This window comes from Daldinia childiae, assembly GCF_008694065.1.
Source record: "Daldinia childiae strain JS-1345 chromosome Unknown Scaffold2, whole genome shotgun sequence".
Lineage (NCBI taxonomy): Eukaryota > Fungi > Ascomycota > Sordariomycetes > Xylariales > Hypoxylaceae > Daldinia > Daldinia childiae.
Genome location: NW_022984643.1, coordinates 2,760,256 through 2,774,905, shown reverse-complemented (window position 1 = coordinate 2,774,905; position 14,650 = coordinate 2,760,256). Strand labels below are relative to the sequence as shown.

Here is a 14,650-nt window from a genome sequence, read left to right as displayed (position 1 = left end):
AAACTAAAGAGGAAGAACCAAGCCCGAGGATCCCGTGTGTTTCTCGACTGCGTGTTCGTGGCTGTAGACGTCAGTCCGTTTCTGTTATATTGGGGGCTGTTAGAAATTCCAAATCTTTCTCTACGGGTTTATGGCTGGGTTTTCGGGATAGTCGATATGTCGTCGTACTAGCTGTATGTCGTTGATGCGATCCCACGGTTCTACGGGAAAGGGGGCGATATCCCAATGCTTCTAGAAAGAGGGATCTATTTTTGTTTTTGTAGTTTCTTTTTATTAGGGTCGTATGGGGCTTGTTCAGCTTTATATCCGAGAAGTACATAGGAGTCTGGAGGACGTGTAGAGCTTTAGGGACGCTGGAGGGTTGTTGTATTAGAACTACATCATTTAAACCAATCTAACTAGTAATTCCTCTATATGGAGCAGTACCTAAATGAATGTAAAGGGGCTTCTTAGTTAATAGAATGATAAGTTGAGTATCAATAAGTTCAAGTACGAATAGAAACAAGCATTACAATCATATTTAGCACTCTACGAAACAAAGAGTGATTAATCATGTACATCAATATTTGGAGAACTGGTTACCTGGTTAATATGTTTGGGCCCTATATGCATTCTCGACACTACCTAACTATGCATGTGTTAAGCAAACATAAATGGACTGGCCATTCACATACGCACCGTGGGCCTGGATGTCTTCCAGGATCGGCGCTGGCGCGATCCTTCTGGCGACGTGTAAGATAGTGGCTTATAGGATTGAAGGCGGGAGCGGGATCGGGATCTCTCGCGTTAGTACGCTTCGGCATATGCTCCCTTGGTGCGCAATTCGCGGAGGATTCTGAACTTCCTGAGCTATCACATCTCCCGTCGCTCAGAAGGCTCCTGACCGACAACGCACACCTTTACCTGACAAAAAGACCTGTAGGCTTGTGTATAGGCTGTGTGTATAAGGCAACAACCAGGGGTATATCTGGAGAAAATTCTGTTGATATGATATATTTATATCTACCGTTCTTGGCCTTTTGATGGCATCTTCAAATATGTCTTCTGGTATGCTGCGACCTTGCTCTTCACCTATTCATTCTCTAATGCAACCCCAATATAACCATATCTGTTACATATTCAGGTCTCTGAGTATCCTCCCTCCGCTACAAATCCTGATCCATACCAATATCACGAAACCCGATGACATTGACGCGATGTTACGAAAGCGAGATCACAACAGAATGGCTCTCGCCTTTTACATCATGATAGAAAAGCCCTCCTTATTATAACTCTCCTTGTTTCCGACGTGTAGGTCATTTTTACACGAGGCATCCCTTTAAGCGCTTGTGCCCCTGAATAGCCTCGTATTACTGAACTCTGCCCCCACCGCCGGCGAATCGCTCCTCGCTCCTCGCTGTTGAAGCTATATTAAGATTCGATGTGCCCAAGCGAGATGCCTCGGTGCTGGGTCTTAGATACGGCCGGTAAACATTAATACACTGGGAGGTTTTTTGTCTTGAAACTAAGGGACAGGTAGGAAGTGGTTGATGTTGACTTCAACATCCTCGTCTAGGATCATTGTAACAGCAGAGGATACAGTCCCTTGCAGACATCATTGAAATTACCTTCCAGAGGTCTCAGCGGCGTCGTTATTGCTTATACGGCAACTGTTCTCCTTCATGTGAGTAAATCAATCCTCTATGTGTTGCGCATATTTAAGCAGTCCTTACGACAGTGCCACATCACATTCTAACATATCGCCAATAGCTTTTCCCGCTCTACGCTTCATACGCTTTTAAAAACGTTCCAACTATCTTTACGAAATCAAATTTACAATATCTACGGCCCCGACCCCCCTTTAATAAGTCTCGGGTAGTGGCTTATTATGAGCGGCTAAAGAATTTAGGATTCCAAGTAAGGACTTATCTCAATACCGAGGCATCACACCATGTAAGGAAACCATTTGCGAGAGGGAAGCTGACGAGGATGCCGAATGCATATATTAAAGCCCGTAGAACTGGCTTGACAGTGATGGCCTAGCTAGATATGTGAAGGCTCATAAGGTTGCAACCGGCCGTTGATAGTCGATAAGCTTAACGCCGATGAGAATAAATACGTCCTTGACGACCTGAAGAGGTATCGGATTCGTAGTAACGTCACTTCAACAGATCCTGCCTCGGTATTCTGTTGCATTGGAGCTGCGGTGTTCACATGAGAACATATCATACCTTTCATATACCCTTCCTAAGCCTTAGATGCTACGGCTGACATATATATATATAGGGGAGGATTCGGATGCATATTTTGTGAGTAGCAACCTGCGCGCCTTTTTTATAATGTTTACTGGTTTCTAGTTATAGCTTCGGAAACTCGTTTATACAAGAATAGGAGAAGTTACCTCATTGTATCCCTACGTCGCATCGAAACCTTGGATTGGCAATATATACTTGGGCAACATCATACCAGTCTTAGATTGCCTACCGAGCCAGACGTGCGTTTAGTAGGATAATTAAGGGATGTGACAGATTAGAAATTTCTGGTTTTGCTTTTGCTCGTAGTTGACATAAAAGGCAAGTATTGAAATTAATAGATAAACGAACTAGACATCATCTATTAGGTAGTTTTCACATATATATGAAATGATACCTTCCGAATTAAACTCGCTGTAGTAAAAAATTAAGCATAATGATAACAATGACGTTATCCAACAGCTTATATGAGGTTAAAATCTCGAGTTTTGGACTAGTTCAGGGGAAGAGGCATTACATATTAAGACGAAAATGTGGAGGTTTAATTGGCACGTTTTGGGACATAGGATAAAATGAGGTAGCCAATCATATGCGAGTTATTATCCTACATGCACACAGCAGGAACTAAAGATAGATTTTGATAATGCATCTGCGTACCTTGACTTTCTTACACATGGTTAAGGATAACTACCAACTATTTGAATCAACTCTTCCCGGGTTTCAAACCCGAGGGACTATGTAAAGGACACATGGACATTTGCGGAGTTGATACCTTTTGTCGAACGATAGCGAACCAATAACAAAACAAGCCAAGCGAATATTTTTTCCCCTACAAGGGTCTGCTACGATATTTAATAACTTATCGAGCCATAGGGCTATGCAGGGTACACTGCAGGTCCCGACGTCACCGGCCTTCTTCCATATTGGGGGAACACCGTCGTACGCAATCGAATAGGTAGGTATCTATGGTATCTATGGTAGTATTATCGATCGGGATTTATTTTATCATCGAGCTGGTGAAAAGACGGATGGAAGAAATACGCGCGCTTCCTCTACCAATCTCTATTAATACGTTCGAGGTTAAAGTGTTACGACGTAAAGTCGAGTTTGACCAATCTGCGACGTTGTGAAGGGCGTCTATTCCATTGAACTATTTCTAGTTCCTCCTATATTCTCCTTTAAATATAGAAAGAACTCGAGGGCGACTCGAGGATGTATGAGACTGAGACTGAGACTTCGATGGTGAGCTACGGCGCCTGTTGAGGTAGTGGCGCCAACAGGACCAAGCAAAAAGCAGTTATTTCGTCAGTTTGTTTGCTGCAGCCACAATGTCAATAGAAATAACAATTGCCTCGGTATATGTAGATGACACAATTACCACAATAAGACCTAGAGTTTCACTATGGTCTGATATACATACCGTATTGCATCAACCGAGATCTGAATATTCCCGACACATACATAATAGACTAAGTTAGTAACTGTTTATATATCTCATTTACATATCTCTCGCACGGCTAAGTTGTGATTTTGATAGCAAAGTGCATATAGCTGCCTGCTGTGTGGGGAATAGTTCTTCTGTTGACTCATTCTTGTCCCATCTAATGCAGGTCCTAGCTCGAAATCGCTGGATCCATCGTGAGTGTAACCAATGATACCTATCGAATACCTATCGAATGGGGTTTTCTAGCATTTTTCTATAGGCTGGAAGCTCTACATACCTACGTACAAACAGCCTAGCGCGATCCACAGTGATTCGACCGACGATGCGGACGACAGTAGGCTACTATACCGACTTATATATACCGACTTATATGTAAGTACTATATAACGTATAAGTACGTACTTGGGTAGTAAGCATTAGCAATTTGTCCGCTTGGTGGAGACGGAGCATTATGCATTTCTGCAGGTCCGAATTCATAGTAAATATATTGCTAGTTATACCTAACTGCAATAATAGTGAAAACAATGTTATATTTTTCTTTGTTTTAGGATGAATTTAAGAATATGCCGAGTAATTGCGGGGGATAAGCCTAGCCTCTTCTATACATACCTATACTATCTATGTAATTATTATCTTAGAGGTATTAGAAGCTTTGCGTTACATAGTATTGCTTTGCGAGAACGTTTACGCGCCGCTTATCTACCTTAGCTACCTTAGCTAGTCTCCTTACCCAAAAGCTCCTAACCAATTGATTCCGTATTTTTTAGTTGCTGCATGCTATACATACTATGTAGTACCTATGTCATATTTTCTTAAAAGTGCACTTCTCACTTCTCACTAGGCACCATCCACTAAGAATTGTTATTGTCTTTGCTTTCTGCCCCTCGTTATGTACACACTTACTAAGTTGCTCCGTAATTGCGATTACATTGTGTTATAAAATAAAATAAAATAAAAATTTATAAAATAAAGTACCGCTAGGCTTAGCCTTAGCACGAAGTTGCACAGACCTTATAGTGTACCTAAAAATTTACCCGACAGCCTAACCGCAAACCTTACAAACCCGCAAACCCGCAAACCCGCAAACCGTCCTAAACTTAGAGACACCCGCATCTACCTTAACATCTTTACCCACCAACGCTTCTTTCACCACGACAACCATTATTGGACGTATGATTTTCTCTTTTTCAACTTTTAGACCACCAATTAATGATACACGACCCTTTTTCTTATTTTTCTAACCGCCTTCACTCGTAATTGTGTGTTATATTTCCGAGACTAAGTTTAGATCTTTAACTAGTTACCAACAATAAAAGTTTCTAATCTGTATAATCTAGCTCTGCCTAAATCTACCAGCAAACGGATATACATATCTATCTACCATCTTCCTAGCTACGCCTCAATGCTCAACGCTCAACGAAATTGTATATATGATAATGTGCAATGACATACAAACTTCAACAATTACAACTATCTAAAGGGAACTTCCTTTAAAATAACCATATACTTTTGCTATGAGTGGAGACAGATCAACTTCTAGGCAAGACACCTTCATTCTCCCTGTCCACTTGTCTCACTGCTAATATTCAGTTTTATAGCTTTGGTGATCCAAACGCTCAGCCTCCTACCCCAAAGCAAACCCCGACCACCGCTTCTTTTCCAAGCTCTGTGTTCGAAACCCCCAAGAATAACCGAGCCTCCTTCGAGGATTCTTCTGGGTGGACTCCTCAGTTTGCTGAGGAGTATTCCGTCTTCAATTCCACCCCCGGTAACCTGAAAGCTTCCCACGCTCCCTTTGCCGACTACTCTGTCCCTACGCCTTATCAACCTTCAAACCATAAGAGACTCTTATCCGCTGGGAGCATTGTTGCTGAAATTTCAACCCATGCTCCTCACTTTTCCCCGAACCCAAATTTACCTCTACCGCCTGTTGACCCGTCTAAACGGCTGGCATCATCTCCGAACCCCTTAGCCTCCGGTCATAGCCCAACCGAAGCCGGCTTCCGGTCTAGTTCTCAACAGCTGTCCAAGAAGATCTACCGAGACGGAGCACAAGAGACTCAGGGGCAAACGGCTACACCGCCGCCGTCTAGTCACAAAGGAAGGCAGCGACTCGCCCCAAAGCTACGGACGAGCAATATGCAAAATGACGGATTCGAACAGGAGTTCGTAGCTGGCACGCCGCAACAAATGCCCAGTTTTATTTCAACAACCCCCACAGATCTTTTTGGATACCCAATGTCCGCGCCGGCTACGGCCTCTGGCTATGGAGATTCGCGTATGTTCTGGGATACTGATATGGGTGGGATGGACATAGATTTTTCCGTCGCTAGTGGGGAGATGTTCCAAACTTCTAGTCACCGGCCCATGAGCTCTATAGATTGGGGCAAGTCGAATGAGATGTTTCAAGAGACGGGCACTATTCCATCGCAAAGCCAGGAAAGTAACCCGCCAGCAAAGAAGGAACGGACACTCGCGCCAAAACCCCCACAGCCGGCTTTAGACACAAGCGTTACCGATACGGCAATGTTTAGTCAGTCCTTCGCTACATCGGCTGACGAATCTTTTGCCATGATGAACCCGAATGGCTCCGTAGATCCCGGTCTCCTGTTTACGAGGCCGCCGTCTGCGAATATGGAACCTGCTTCTTTCAACCCCTTATCGCAGCCTCCCTTGATGCAATCTTTTTCGCATCCAGAGCCCATCGTATTAGCTGCGAAGGCGCCAAAGCGTGGTCCCGTTCGCCGTTCAGCTAGCAACAAGGAAATAAACGCTGGCAAGAAGGCGAATCGGGCGTCCGCGAGCTCACCGGTCAAGACATCTGATCGCCCCGGTCTATCGCGTAGCTTCAGCGAGAAGATAAGCCGAAAGCCTGCTAGCAAGGCGGCTAATTTACCTAACCTTGCACCAGCTACACGACCTATCCCACAGAGTACTGGAAGATCGGCATCCCAAGGATCTAGAATAAGCGGAAGTGGAAGAATATCCCCATTAAAGAATCACCAACAACGACTACCGAGTTTGAGCTCCATCCCTGAAACACCCCCAAGAACGCAAACTTCGGTTAAGTTCACAATCGACTCAAGGGGTCGGGCTCGCGCGGAAACAACGACAATAGTTGTAGAAGATGAGGATCCAACACCAACGGCAGTGCGTAGTCGGAAGGAAAAGCGTAGCAAGGGGAAAAGCTGGGCATCCTCCGAAGATGATGATTCCTCAACGGATGATGAACCTATAATTATTCCTAGCCGAAACACATCGTTCGCTCTCCCAGACCCACGAAACCCGGCATCCCTTCCTTTTCACTCCTCTCAGCGGAGTATTAGTGACCAGAGTACGAGTAGTCTCGGAATATACTATAACGAACCTGATCCCGTTGATGATCCTGAGAGTGAGGCCGAGACGGTGATGAATATGCCCGGCGGTAGTAACTATGGCGACGCAACAAGCGAGCTACGTAGAGTTATCGAGAATCGTCAGAAGAGGGCGTCGAACATGAATGAGAATCTCATACCACGGCCAGCTTCAAGATTAACTCCCTCCCCTTTAAAGTCCAGTCAACTCCGTAGCCAGTCCACCGAAAGGGGCCATCGCATTCGATGCGTTTGCAACACAGCTAATAACCACATCAATGGCAATAGTTATATGGTTCAATGGTATGGGTGTCATTTTCTTTCTTCCCCTATATAGTCGAGCTACGACACGATTCAATACCATAACTAACACGTATTATAGTGAATCATGCGAGATGTGGCTTCATGGCAAATGCATCAACATCACAAGGCAAACCCATCCTAGCGTGTATATATGTGCGTTTTGTGCAAACACGCCGAACGCCCATGGAATGCGAGGCAGAGAAATACGCAGGAGTATGGGGGGCACGAACCCCCGAGTACCTGCCACGTCTCCGCTAGCACACAAGTCATTCAAGTCGTTTAGATGATGACATGCAGTGTTCGTAACGAGGCATGTTGCTTACGATACGTTAAATCTATAATGGGAATATATGGGAATGGCGCTCATTGGATATAGACGGGATAGAATAGTGCTACGAGATTCAGCTGGAGACCTTTACGTTTTACACGATACCCTAATCTATACTTTATAGATGATGAGTAGCAATAAGAAGCGCAGATTTGTGAAGGTTATATATGGCAAAGGTACCGATATGATGTGTTTCTAATTGTTTTATGATTAATCGTTTATATTGGGTATGTATATGTAAAAGCGGTTGCTTTTGGTATGGCTTAAAGATAGAGGGTGATTGAGTTATGCAAGTTTGTGGGTAAGGGGTAAGGGAAATATAGCCAATATAAATGCCTAGCAAATAGAAGCATATAAATCTATTAAGTTATCTACGGATATGATACATCCATCTGAGTGGATACCGAGTGATGTAATCCGTAGAGTATATATATATAGATCAGGTGAAATCTGATAAGCCGGTCCTCGGTATATTAAATCGGTGAACGGGTTCAATTATGGCGAAGTTTCAAAACTTCATAAGCAAAGAGAAGAGCACCGAGAGAACAAAGAGCAAGAGCTATCCAATATAAAAGGCCGATCTCGGCAATCGCGGGGTGGGTTCGGAGACACAAGCAATTAACGCGGGGCAGCTTGCGGTTAGCTTTTTTTGTTTGCTACTGGGCAAGAGCAACCCCCAAGTAACATCCCTAGATCCCTTAGACCTTTAAACTATATTATAGCTCGGTCATTTCCTCAATCAATTCGGAATATACTTTCTCACTTATTTTTTTTAATCCAATTCCCTTTACGAATCCAATTGGTCCTCGAAAATGGCAACACACAACATCGTAATCTTCGGCGGAGATCACAGCGGCCCCGAGGTCGTGGCCGAGGCCGTCAAAGTAAGTTAGCAAGACGTAGACGAAAACAACCCAACTAGAGAAAATCCCCGTCAACACGGCAACCGCTTCAATTATAAGAGCTATGCTAATATATAGACTTCGCTACTAGGTCATCAAAGCGGTTGAGTCTACTAGACCCTCTGTCGGCAAGTTCAACCTTCAAGAACATTTACTAGGCGGCGTACGTTCTCCGAATTCCAAGAAGCCTCCTTCATCCCTTTCCTTTCCCTTCCCTTCCCTCCCCGCTCTGTACCACCCACCCCCCCCTTCTTGAATCGCTCACGTGCCTAGCGAAGGGAAGAATACAGCTAGCTGACACGTGTATAATTGTTGGGATATAATAGTGCTCGATCAATGCCCACGGCACACCCCTTACCGACGAAGCCCTCGCGGCCGCTAAATCGGCCGATGCCGTCCTCCTCGGCGCCATCGGCGGACCCGAATGGGGCACCGGCGCCGTCCGTCCCGAGCAGGGCATCCTGAAGCTGCGCAAGGAGATGGAGACGTACGGCAACCTGCGCCCATGCTTCTTCCCCTCGGAGTCGCTCGTCGAGTACTCGCCGCTCAAAGCCGAGGTCTGCCGCGGCACCAACTTCACCGTCGTCCGCGAGCTGACCGGCGGCATCTACTTCGGCGAGCGCAAGGAGGCCGGCGACGGAGACGAGGCCTGGGATACGGAGCTGTACTCGCGCCGGGAGATCGAGCGCATCACCCGCCTCGCCGCGTACATTGCGCTTGCGAGCGATCCGCCCGCGCCCGTCTGGAGTCTGGATAAGGCGAATGTCTTGGCGTCGAGTCGGCTCTGGCGCAAGGTCGTGTCCGAGACGATGGCCCGCGAGTTCCCCCAGCTGAAGCTCCAGCACCAGCTTATCGACAGCGCGGCCATGATCATGGTCAAGAACCCGCGCGGTCTTAACGGCGTCGTCGTCACTAGCAACTTATTCGGCGACATCATCAGCGACGAGGCGAGCGTTATTCCCGGCAGTATTGGTCTGAGCCCTAGCGCCAGTCTGAGCGGCATTCCGGACGGCAAGTCGAGGTGCAACGGCATTTACGAGCCCATCCACGGTAAGCCCCCTTTCCCCCTTTTAATTATACGAGAGCATCGGAGTTCTGATCGGGCTAACAAATTCCAGGCTCGGCCCCCGATATCTCGGGCAAGGGCATTGTCAACCCCATCGGTACCATCCTCTCCGTTGCCATGATGTTCCGATACTCGCTGCAGCTACCCAAGGAGGCCGACGCCATCGAGCAAGCGGTCAAGAACGTCATCGACGGCGGCATCCGGACGAAGGATCTCGGCGGCGAGGCCGGCACCAAGGAGACTGGCGATGCCGTCGTCGCGGAGTTAACTAAGATCCTTAAGAACTAACTAGAGTCATCTTTCTAAGATAGGAAAGGTCTAGATCTAGGGAGGGCGGACTGGAAATTTTCAAAGTGGTGTTCTCGGTCGGGGTACCTAGGTAAATAAAAAAATAAAACTGGTAGGGGAAAAGGACGACGATGGTTTGCAGGTAGTTTATAATGCGCTGCGGCGCGTTCAATGCAAATTCGATGATTTCAAGTTTTCCAACTTTTAAGTAAACGTTCAGAATTTTGTGGCAAAGTAGGAGTTACCTAGGCCTGGCCAAGTCTTACTCTTAAGGCCAAGCTGAATTTATTAGTATCGCCCTGGGTATAATCACACTCTATGGTTCCTAACGCTATCGTGCGTCGTAGTGCTAGCCAAATGCCTTCGCGAGAAAAACAACCGAGACGCCGTCGTCTATGCATGCAACACTTGATCTCTGTACTCGTGTCCTGCGGAACCTCGTAGGTTTCCAACACCCTCGGTATGGATGGGTACGACTTCCCTCTTGATGCCTCGTCGGATTTATCCCTTCATCAAGCCGAACTACTGATCATCCACCCCATTTACTTGCTCCTCGCTCATATCGCATCCATTAACCTCCCATATTCCAATACCACCACCACTATAACCACCATCACGACACAAACCCCCCACCTCACCTCCTCGCAGTATTCACCAACACCCTCGCCACATCGTCTCTCAACTCCGGCATAGCGCGCTCCATCTCGGCGGCCAGCACGTTGCGGAAAGAGGCGAAGGCGGCCTGCTTGCCGCGCATGAGCTGGTTGCCGCGGCGCACGGCCTCGACGAACTCGCGGGTGTAGATGTCGGGGTTGCGGCCGTTCTCGACGTACTCGACCAGCTCGGGGGGCACCTTGGGTAAGGCGGGGAGGTGCGGGTCGGTGGCGCGCGAGTGGATCGCTTGGAGGTTCGCGCTTAGGGTGCGGAGCTCGTTGGCGATGACGTCTCGGGACGGGCGGCTGTGGGGGGGGGAGGTGTTGGATGGGGTGGTGTTGTTGTTGTTGTTGTTGTTGCCGGAGAGGGGGGGGGCGTTGGTGGAGGAGGAGGAGGGGGTATTGTCGTAGTTGGTTACTTGGACGAGGACGTTGGTGAGGGTTTGGATTGTGTCTTTGAGTTGTTCTGCCGGGGGTGGGGGTTAGTATTGGATTATATTGAGGGGTGTTGTATGGTTGTAATAGTGTATAGATTGAGAGAGATATATATATTGGTATGGAAGTGAGTATACGGAGGATAGGGTGGGCATAACTTACGCTCGAGAGCATCGTGGTCCACGCGCGTCATTGGCGCCATTACGTGCGCGTGTTGTCCGGGGACGCTCTATATTTGGTAGTTGTAAATATTCTGGTTATATAGTATGCGAAGGTTGCGGGTGTTGGTAAAGATGCGAAAGCTGGAGATCGGAATGGTGTTGGAGGTGAGAATGAAGCTTAGGGAAAGCTGTAGAGTTCGGAGTTTGGAGGGGATGGGGAAGAGACAGGGGTCGTTAGACTTATGTACCTAGGTACCGTAGTATGTGAATTATTGAGATTGCGACCAATCAGGTATAAGACATTCGCTGCTTTTGTTCAAGTTTGGCTTCGTCAATCGTTAGCTATAACTACCATTAAATTTTATATTGTAATTAAGCATGGGAATAAAACTAGTTAGTTAAAACTTACTTTAAGTAACTAGTTCAAAGTAGCATTAACTAACTAACAATGAATGGCAACTTCCTAAGGGGGATTGTTGTTACAGTTGGGCAAGCTGTGTTATTAAATTTCATAATGTTATACCAGTTAAAGTGAAGCCGGGCTCATACATAATCATCTCTCATTTACGTCTTTTGTTTTAATAATATCTTACTTTCTCCTTTAGTATTTTAATTTAGCCAAGTATACGTTATATAACCAATCAACAATCCAAGAAATATTACCCCCAGAATTTTATAGATTGTTATCAAAGTACGTCCCGGCATATCTTAGTCGCAGCGATACTTCAACTTCAACTCCTGCAACTCTCCTAAACAACTCTTCTAAACAGCATTAAAAGTTGAAGCTTCCTAAAAATTAAGTAAATCCCAATCAATTTTATTATCTAGTTTTATAAGTGCTTCTATTGCTTATGTGCTCAATGATACTATATATACTATATACTAGCTTTAGAAATTACCTTGACCAAATAAACCAGCTTATACCCAATTCATTACTCTTTAGACGATGACATGCAATAGAAGTAATCAAGTATTCTATTACAACATCCCTTATTTAACAGATCTATTGCAATCTATGCCATACGACATATAGATTACTAAACGCCCCAGTTACCATAATACACTATCCAAATTATAAATTAAAATCAATAAACTCGTATGCTTCTCAATATTGTTAAAACTCGAAAATATGCCTTATTTTAAAACCACTGAAATTAGTATCTCAACCTAACATAGAATTACATCCGAGAAAACCCCCAGACATTGCAGTTCACCATCAACTCACTAGACAAAGCAATAGCTCCAAGATAACCCTCACTCAATCTAACAATTCCCATTAAGTAATAACCCTACAATCTAATAGTTATGTATATTCCCAACCCCATCTTCTACGCCCATCTTCTACGCCCATCAACTACGCGCCGCAACCCCAAACCATCACTCCCTACCAAGACCCCTCCCGCTCAAGAATCTCTTTATCTCGCTCTGCAAGCTCGACTTCTTCCTTATACTCCGCACATCCACCACCTCTCCCCCATCCGTAACGACCTGCTTCGCACCACCGCTAGGCGACGGCGTGCGGTCCCGGCCGAGCATATTCCGGATTTGCCGTCCGTCGCCTACACCTCTATCTTGCCTACGGCCCGGGACTGCGGCGCTTGGGTTCCACGGCTGGAAAGGCTTGTAGATGTTAAGGAACTCCCTTGATTGTGCGGGTGGTGTCCGCCGGGCGTATTGTTGAAGATGTGCTGTTACTTGCTCTGTTAGCGGCGACGGGGAGCGGCGCGGGAACGCTTCCCGTGATACGCCTTTACTGTAGGATTGGCCCTCGTGGATTACGAGAGGCGAAGGCTGCCGGGGGACATATGGTGTGTGACTACGAGCATCCGGTGGATTAGGTAGTGAAGTGAACTTTGCTCTTGCAGACTTGGGACTAGCTGATGTCGACTGGGCCATCCGTGAGGAAGGGCGTTTTAATGGCTCGTCTAGAACGAAGGAAGGGCCCTTGAGGGCGGTGATGGTCGACTCGGCTAGCTTACCAAACTCCGAGCTTCGAGGTGTGGGAAGGCGATTAGAGGGACGTGGAGTCCCTGCTGAATAGAGCGGGTTTGGTGAGGGACTTGTTGGACAAATAGTAGGTGAGTTGGATATAGGATAATTATCCGGCTCTATAGGGTTAGGAGGGAAATATTGATCAAGGATAGAATAGGGTCGAGGTTCGATCTGTTGACGGCGATCTTGACCTCGTTGGCTAGGAAGCCACCGCATCCACTTAGGAATTGGTTTTGTAGGGCTAGGCTTGAAAGTAGGTCCGTTGATGGGATCGAAAATCGAGACGTATATGACGGGATCTAGAGGAGCCACATGGTTCCCTTCACTATCGCTTAGTTCTTCCGGAGCACCCAAAGCGCCGTCAACCGGTAGACGAAATGCATGTGAAGTGTGTGTCCGACCTTGAATAGACCATCGTGACCGATTTAAAGACGGCGGGCTCTATAAATATGTCAGCTCAAACTAAACGACACTGGCATTAACGAATTCCTACCTGAATAGATTTAGGGGTCGTAGTCGGCACCCTCTTGATCTCTCCCACAGCCCTCCTGCTCATCTGCCCGCCCATTTTCACCCATCTCATCCTAGCCATACCTCCATCAGTCCTATCCACTCTATCCAAAGCATTTCGCACGAAAGTCCGCCGGTCCTCGCAATTGACCTCGCATTCTACCGCACAATTGGCACAAGTAGGCACCTCGGTAATCTCCCGTCCCGACCCAACAACAACATTACCACCTCTGCTATTTGTAGTCTGATTACCATCATCATCAACGAAGAGTTCCGCAACCGTCGGCCCAATAACCACCAACCTACTCCCGCAAAACAAACAGCCGTAACACGCGCGGTGCCAGAAACACCACCCCAGACTCACGCTCTCCTCGTCGCGGAAGACGATCTCGCCGCAGACCTAGCATATGGCGAGGTCGACGAGGCCGCGGTAACAGGACTCACAGGTCAGGCGCGCGGAGCGGCCGAGGGTATGCGGAGGGCTGTAAGATGGGTGCCAGCAGAATGTGCATGTGAATGGTTGAGTGTGTGTCATTGTAGTGCTTAAGAAATAATCCTATAATACCGATAGTAAAAAGTAAAAATATATTTGTCTGGCCTCAAGAGCAAGCTCTATTAGAAAGGATTAATGATATCAGAGAAGTGGTATTGATGGACAAGGTAACTACCGCAATAGCTTACCTATATCAAGAATACTAGAATGCTGTTATAATTCCCGAGTTATTTAGGTATGTAGGTACCTAGGTATGAGGTGTGAAGGAAGTTCGCTGTAAGAACAGCAACAACCCGGATAAGGGGGAGGAACCCATTACTAAAGCCTCGTAATAATGGAAATAGGAAGGAGAGCTACCAGATAGAGATACGATCTATTAGCCATAGGGAAGGTATAGCACATTAAACAAGCTATGACTATCCGCCATCGCAACTCAAGTGATTGATTGCCAAGTATCGTAATCATTATTAACTCTAGAACCTATCAAACCT

At 46.4% G+C, this 14,650-nt stretch overlaps 4 protein-coding genes across 4 annotated transcripts; 2 read left to right on the top strand and 2 right to left on the bottom strand.

Moving 5' to 3' along the window:
* Positions 1-5,077: 5,077 nt before the first annotated feature.
* GL218_01664 (uncharacterized protein) lies at positions 5,078-7,618 on the top strand (the record flags this gene model as incomplete). The annotated part of the gene is made up of 3 exons (XM_033578141.1): positions 5,078-5,099; positions 5,204-7,331; positions 7,411-7,618. The coding sequence occupies 3 exons, from the start codon at positions 5,078-5,080 to the stop codon at positions 7,616-7,618; spliced, it is 2,358 nt and encodes a 785-aa protein (XP_033438025.1).
* An 853-nt stretch (positions 7,619-8,471) lies between these two features.
* On the top strand, positions 8,472-9,915 carry GL218_01663 (3-isopropylmalate dehydrogenase; the record flags this gene model as incomplete). The annotated part of the gene is made up of 4 exons (XM_033578140.1): positions 8,472-8,543; positions 8,653-8,724; positions 8,888-9,611; positions 9,680-9,915. 4 exons carry the CDS (start codon positions 8,472-8,474, stop codon positions 9,913-9,915), a joined length of 1,104 nt encoding a protein of 367 aa, XP_033438026.1.
* A 634-nt stretch (positions 9,916-10,549) lies between these two features.
* On the bottom strand, positions 10,550-11,205 carry GL218_01662 (Mediator of RNA polymerase II transcription subunit 10; the record flags this gene model as incomplete). The annotated part of the gene is made up of 2 exons (XM_033578139.1): positions 10,550-11,034; positions 11,166-11,205. The coding sequence occupies 2 exons, from the start codon at positions 11,203-11,205 to the stop codon at positions 10,550-10,552; spliced, it is 525 nt and encodes a 174-aa protein (XP_033438027.1).
* Positions 11,206-12,541: 1,336 nt separating this feature from the next.
* On the bottom strand, positions 12,542-14,178 carry GL218_01661 (uncharacterized protein; the record flags this gene model as incomplete). The annotated part of the gene is made up of 3 exons (XM_033578138.1): positions 12,542-13,597; positions 13,650-13,968; positions 14,111-14,178. The coding sequence occupies 3 exons, from the start codon at positions 14,176-14,178 to the stop codon at positions 12,542-12,544; spliced, it is 1,443 nt and encodes a 480-aa protein (XP_033438028.1).
* Positions 14,179-14,650: the final 472 nt, after the last annotated feature.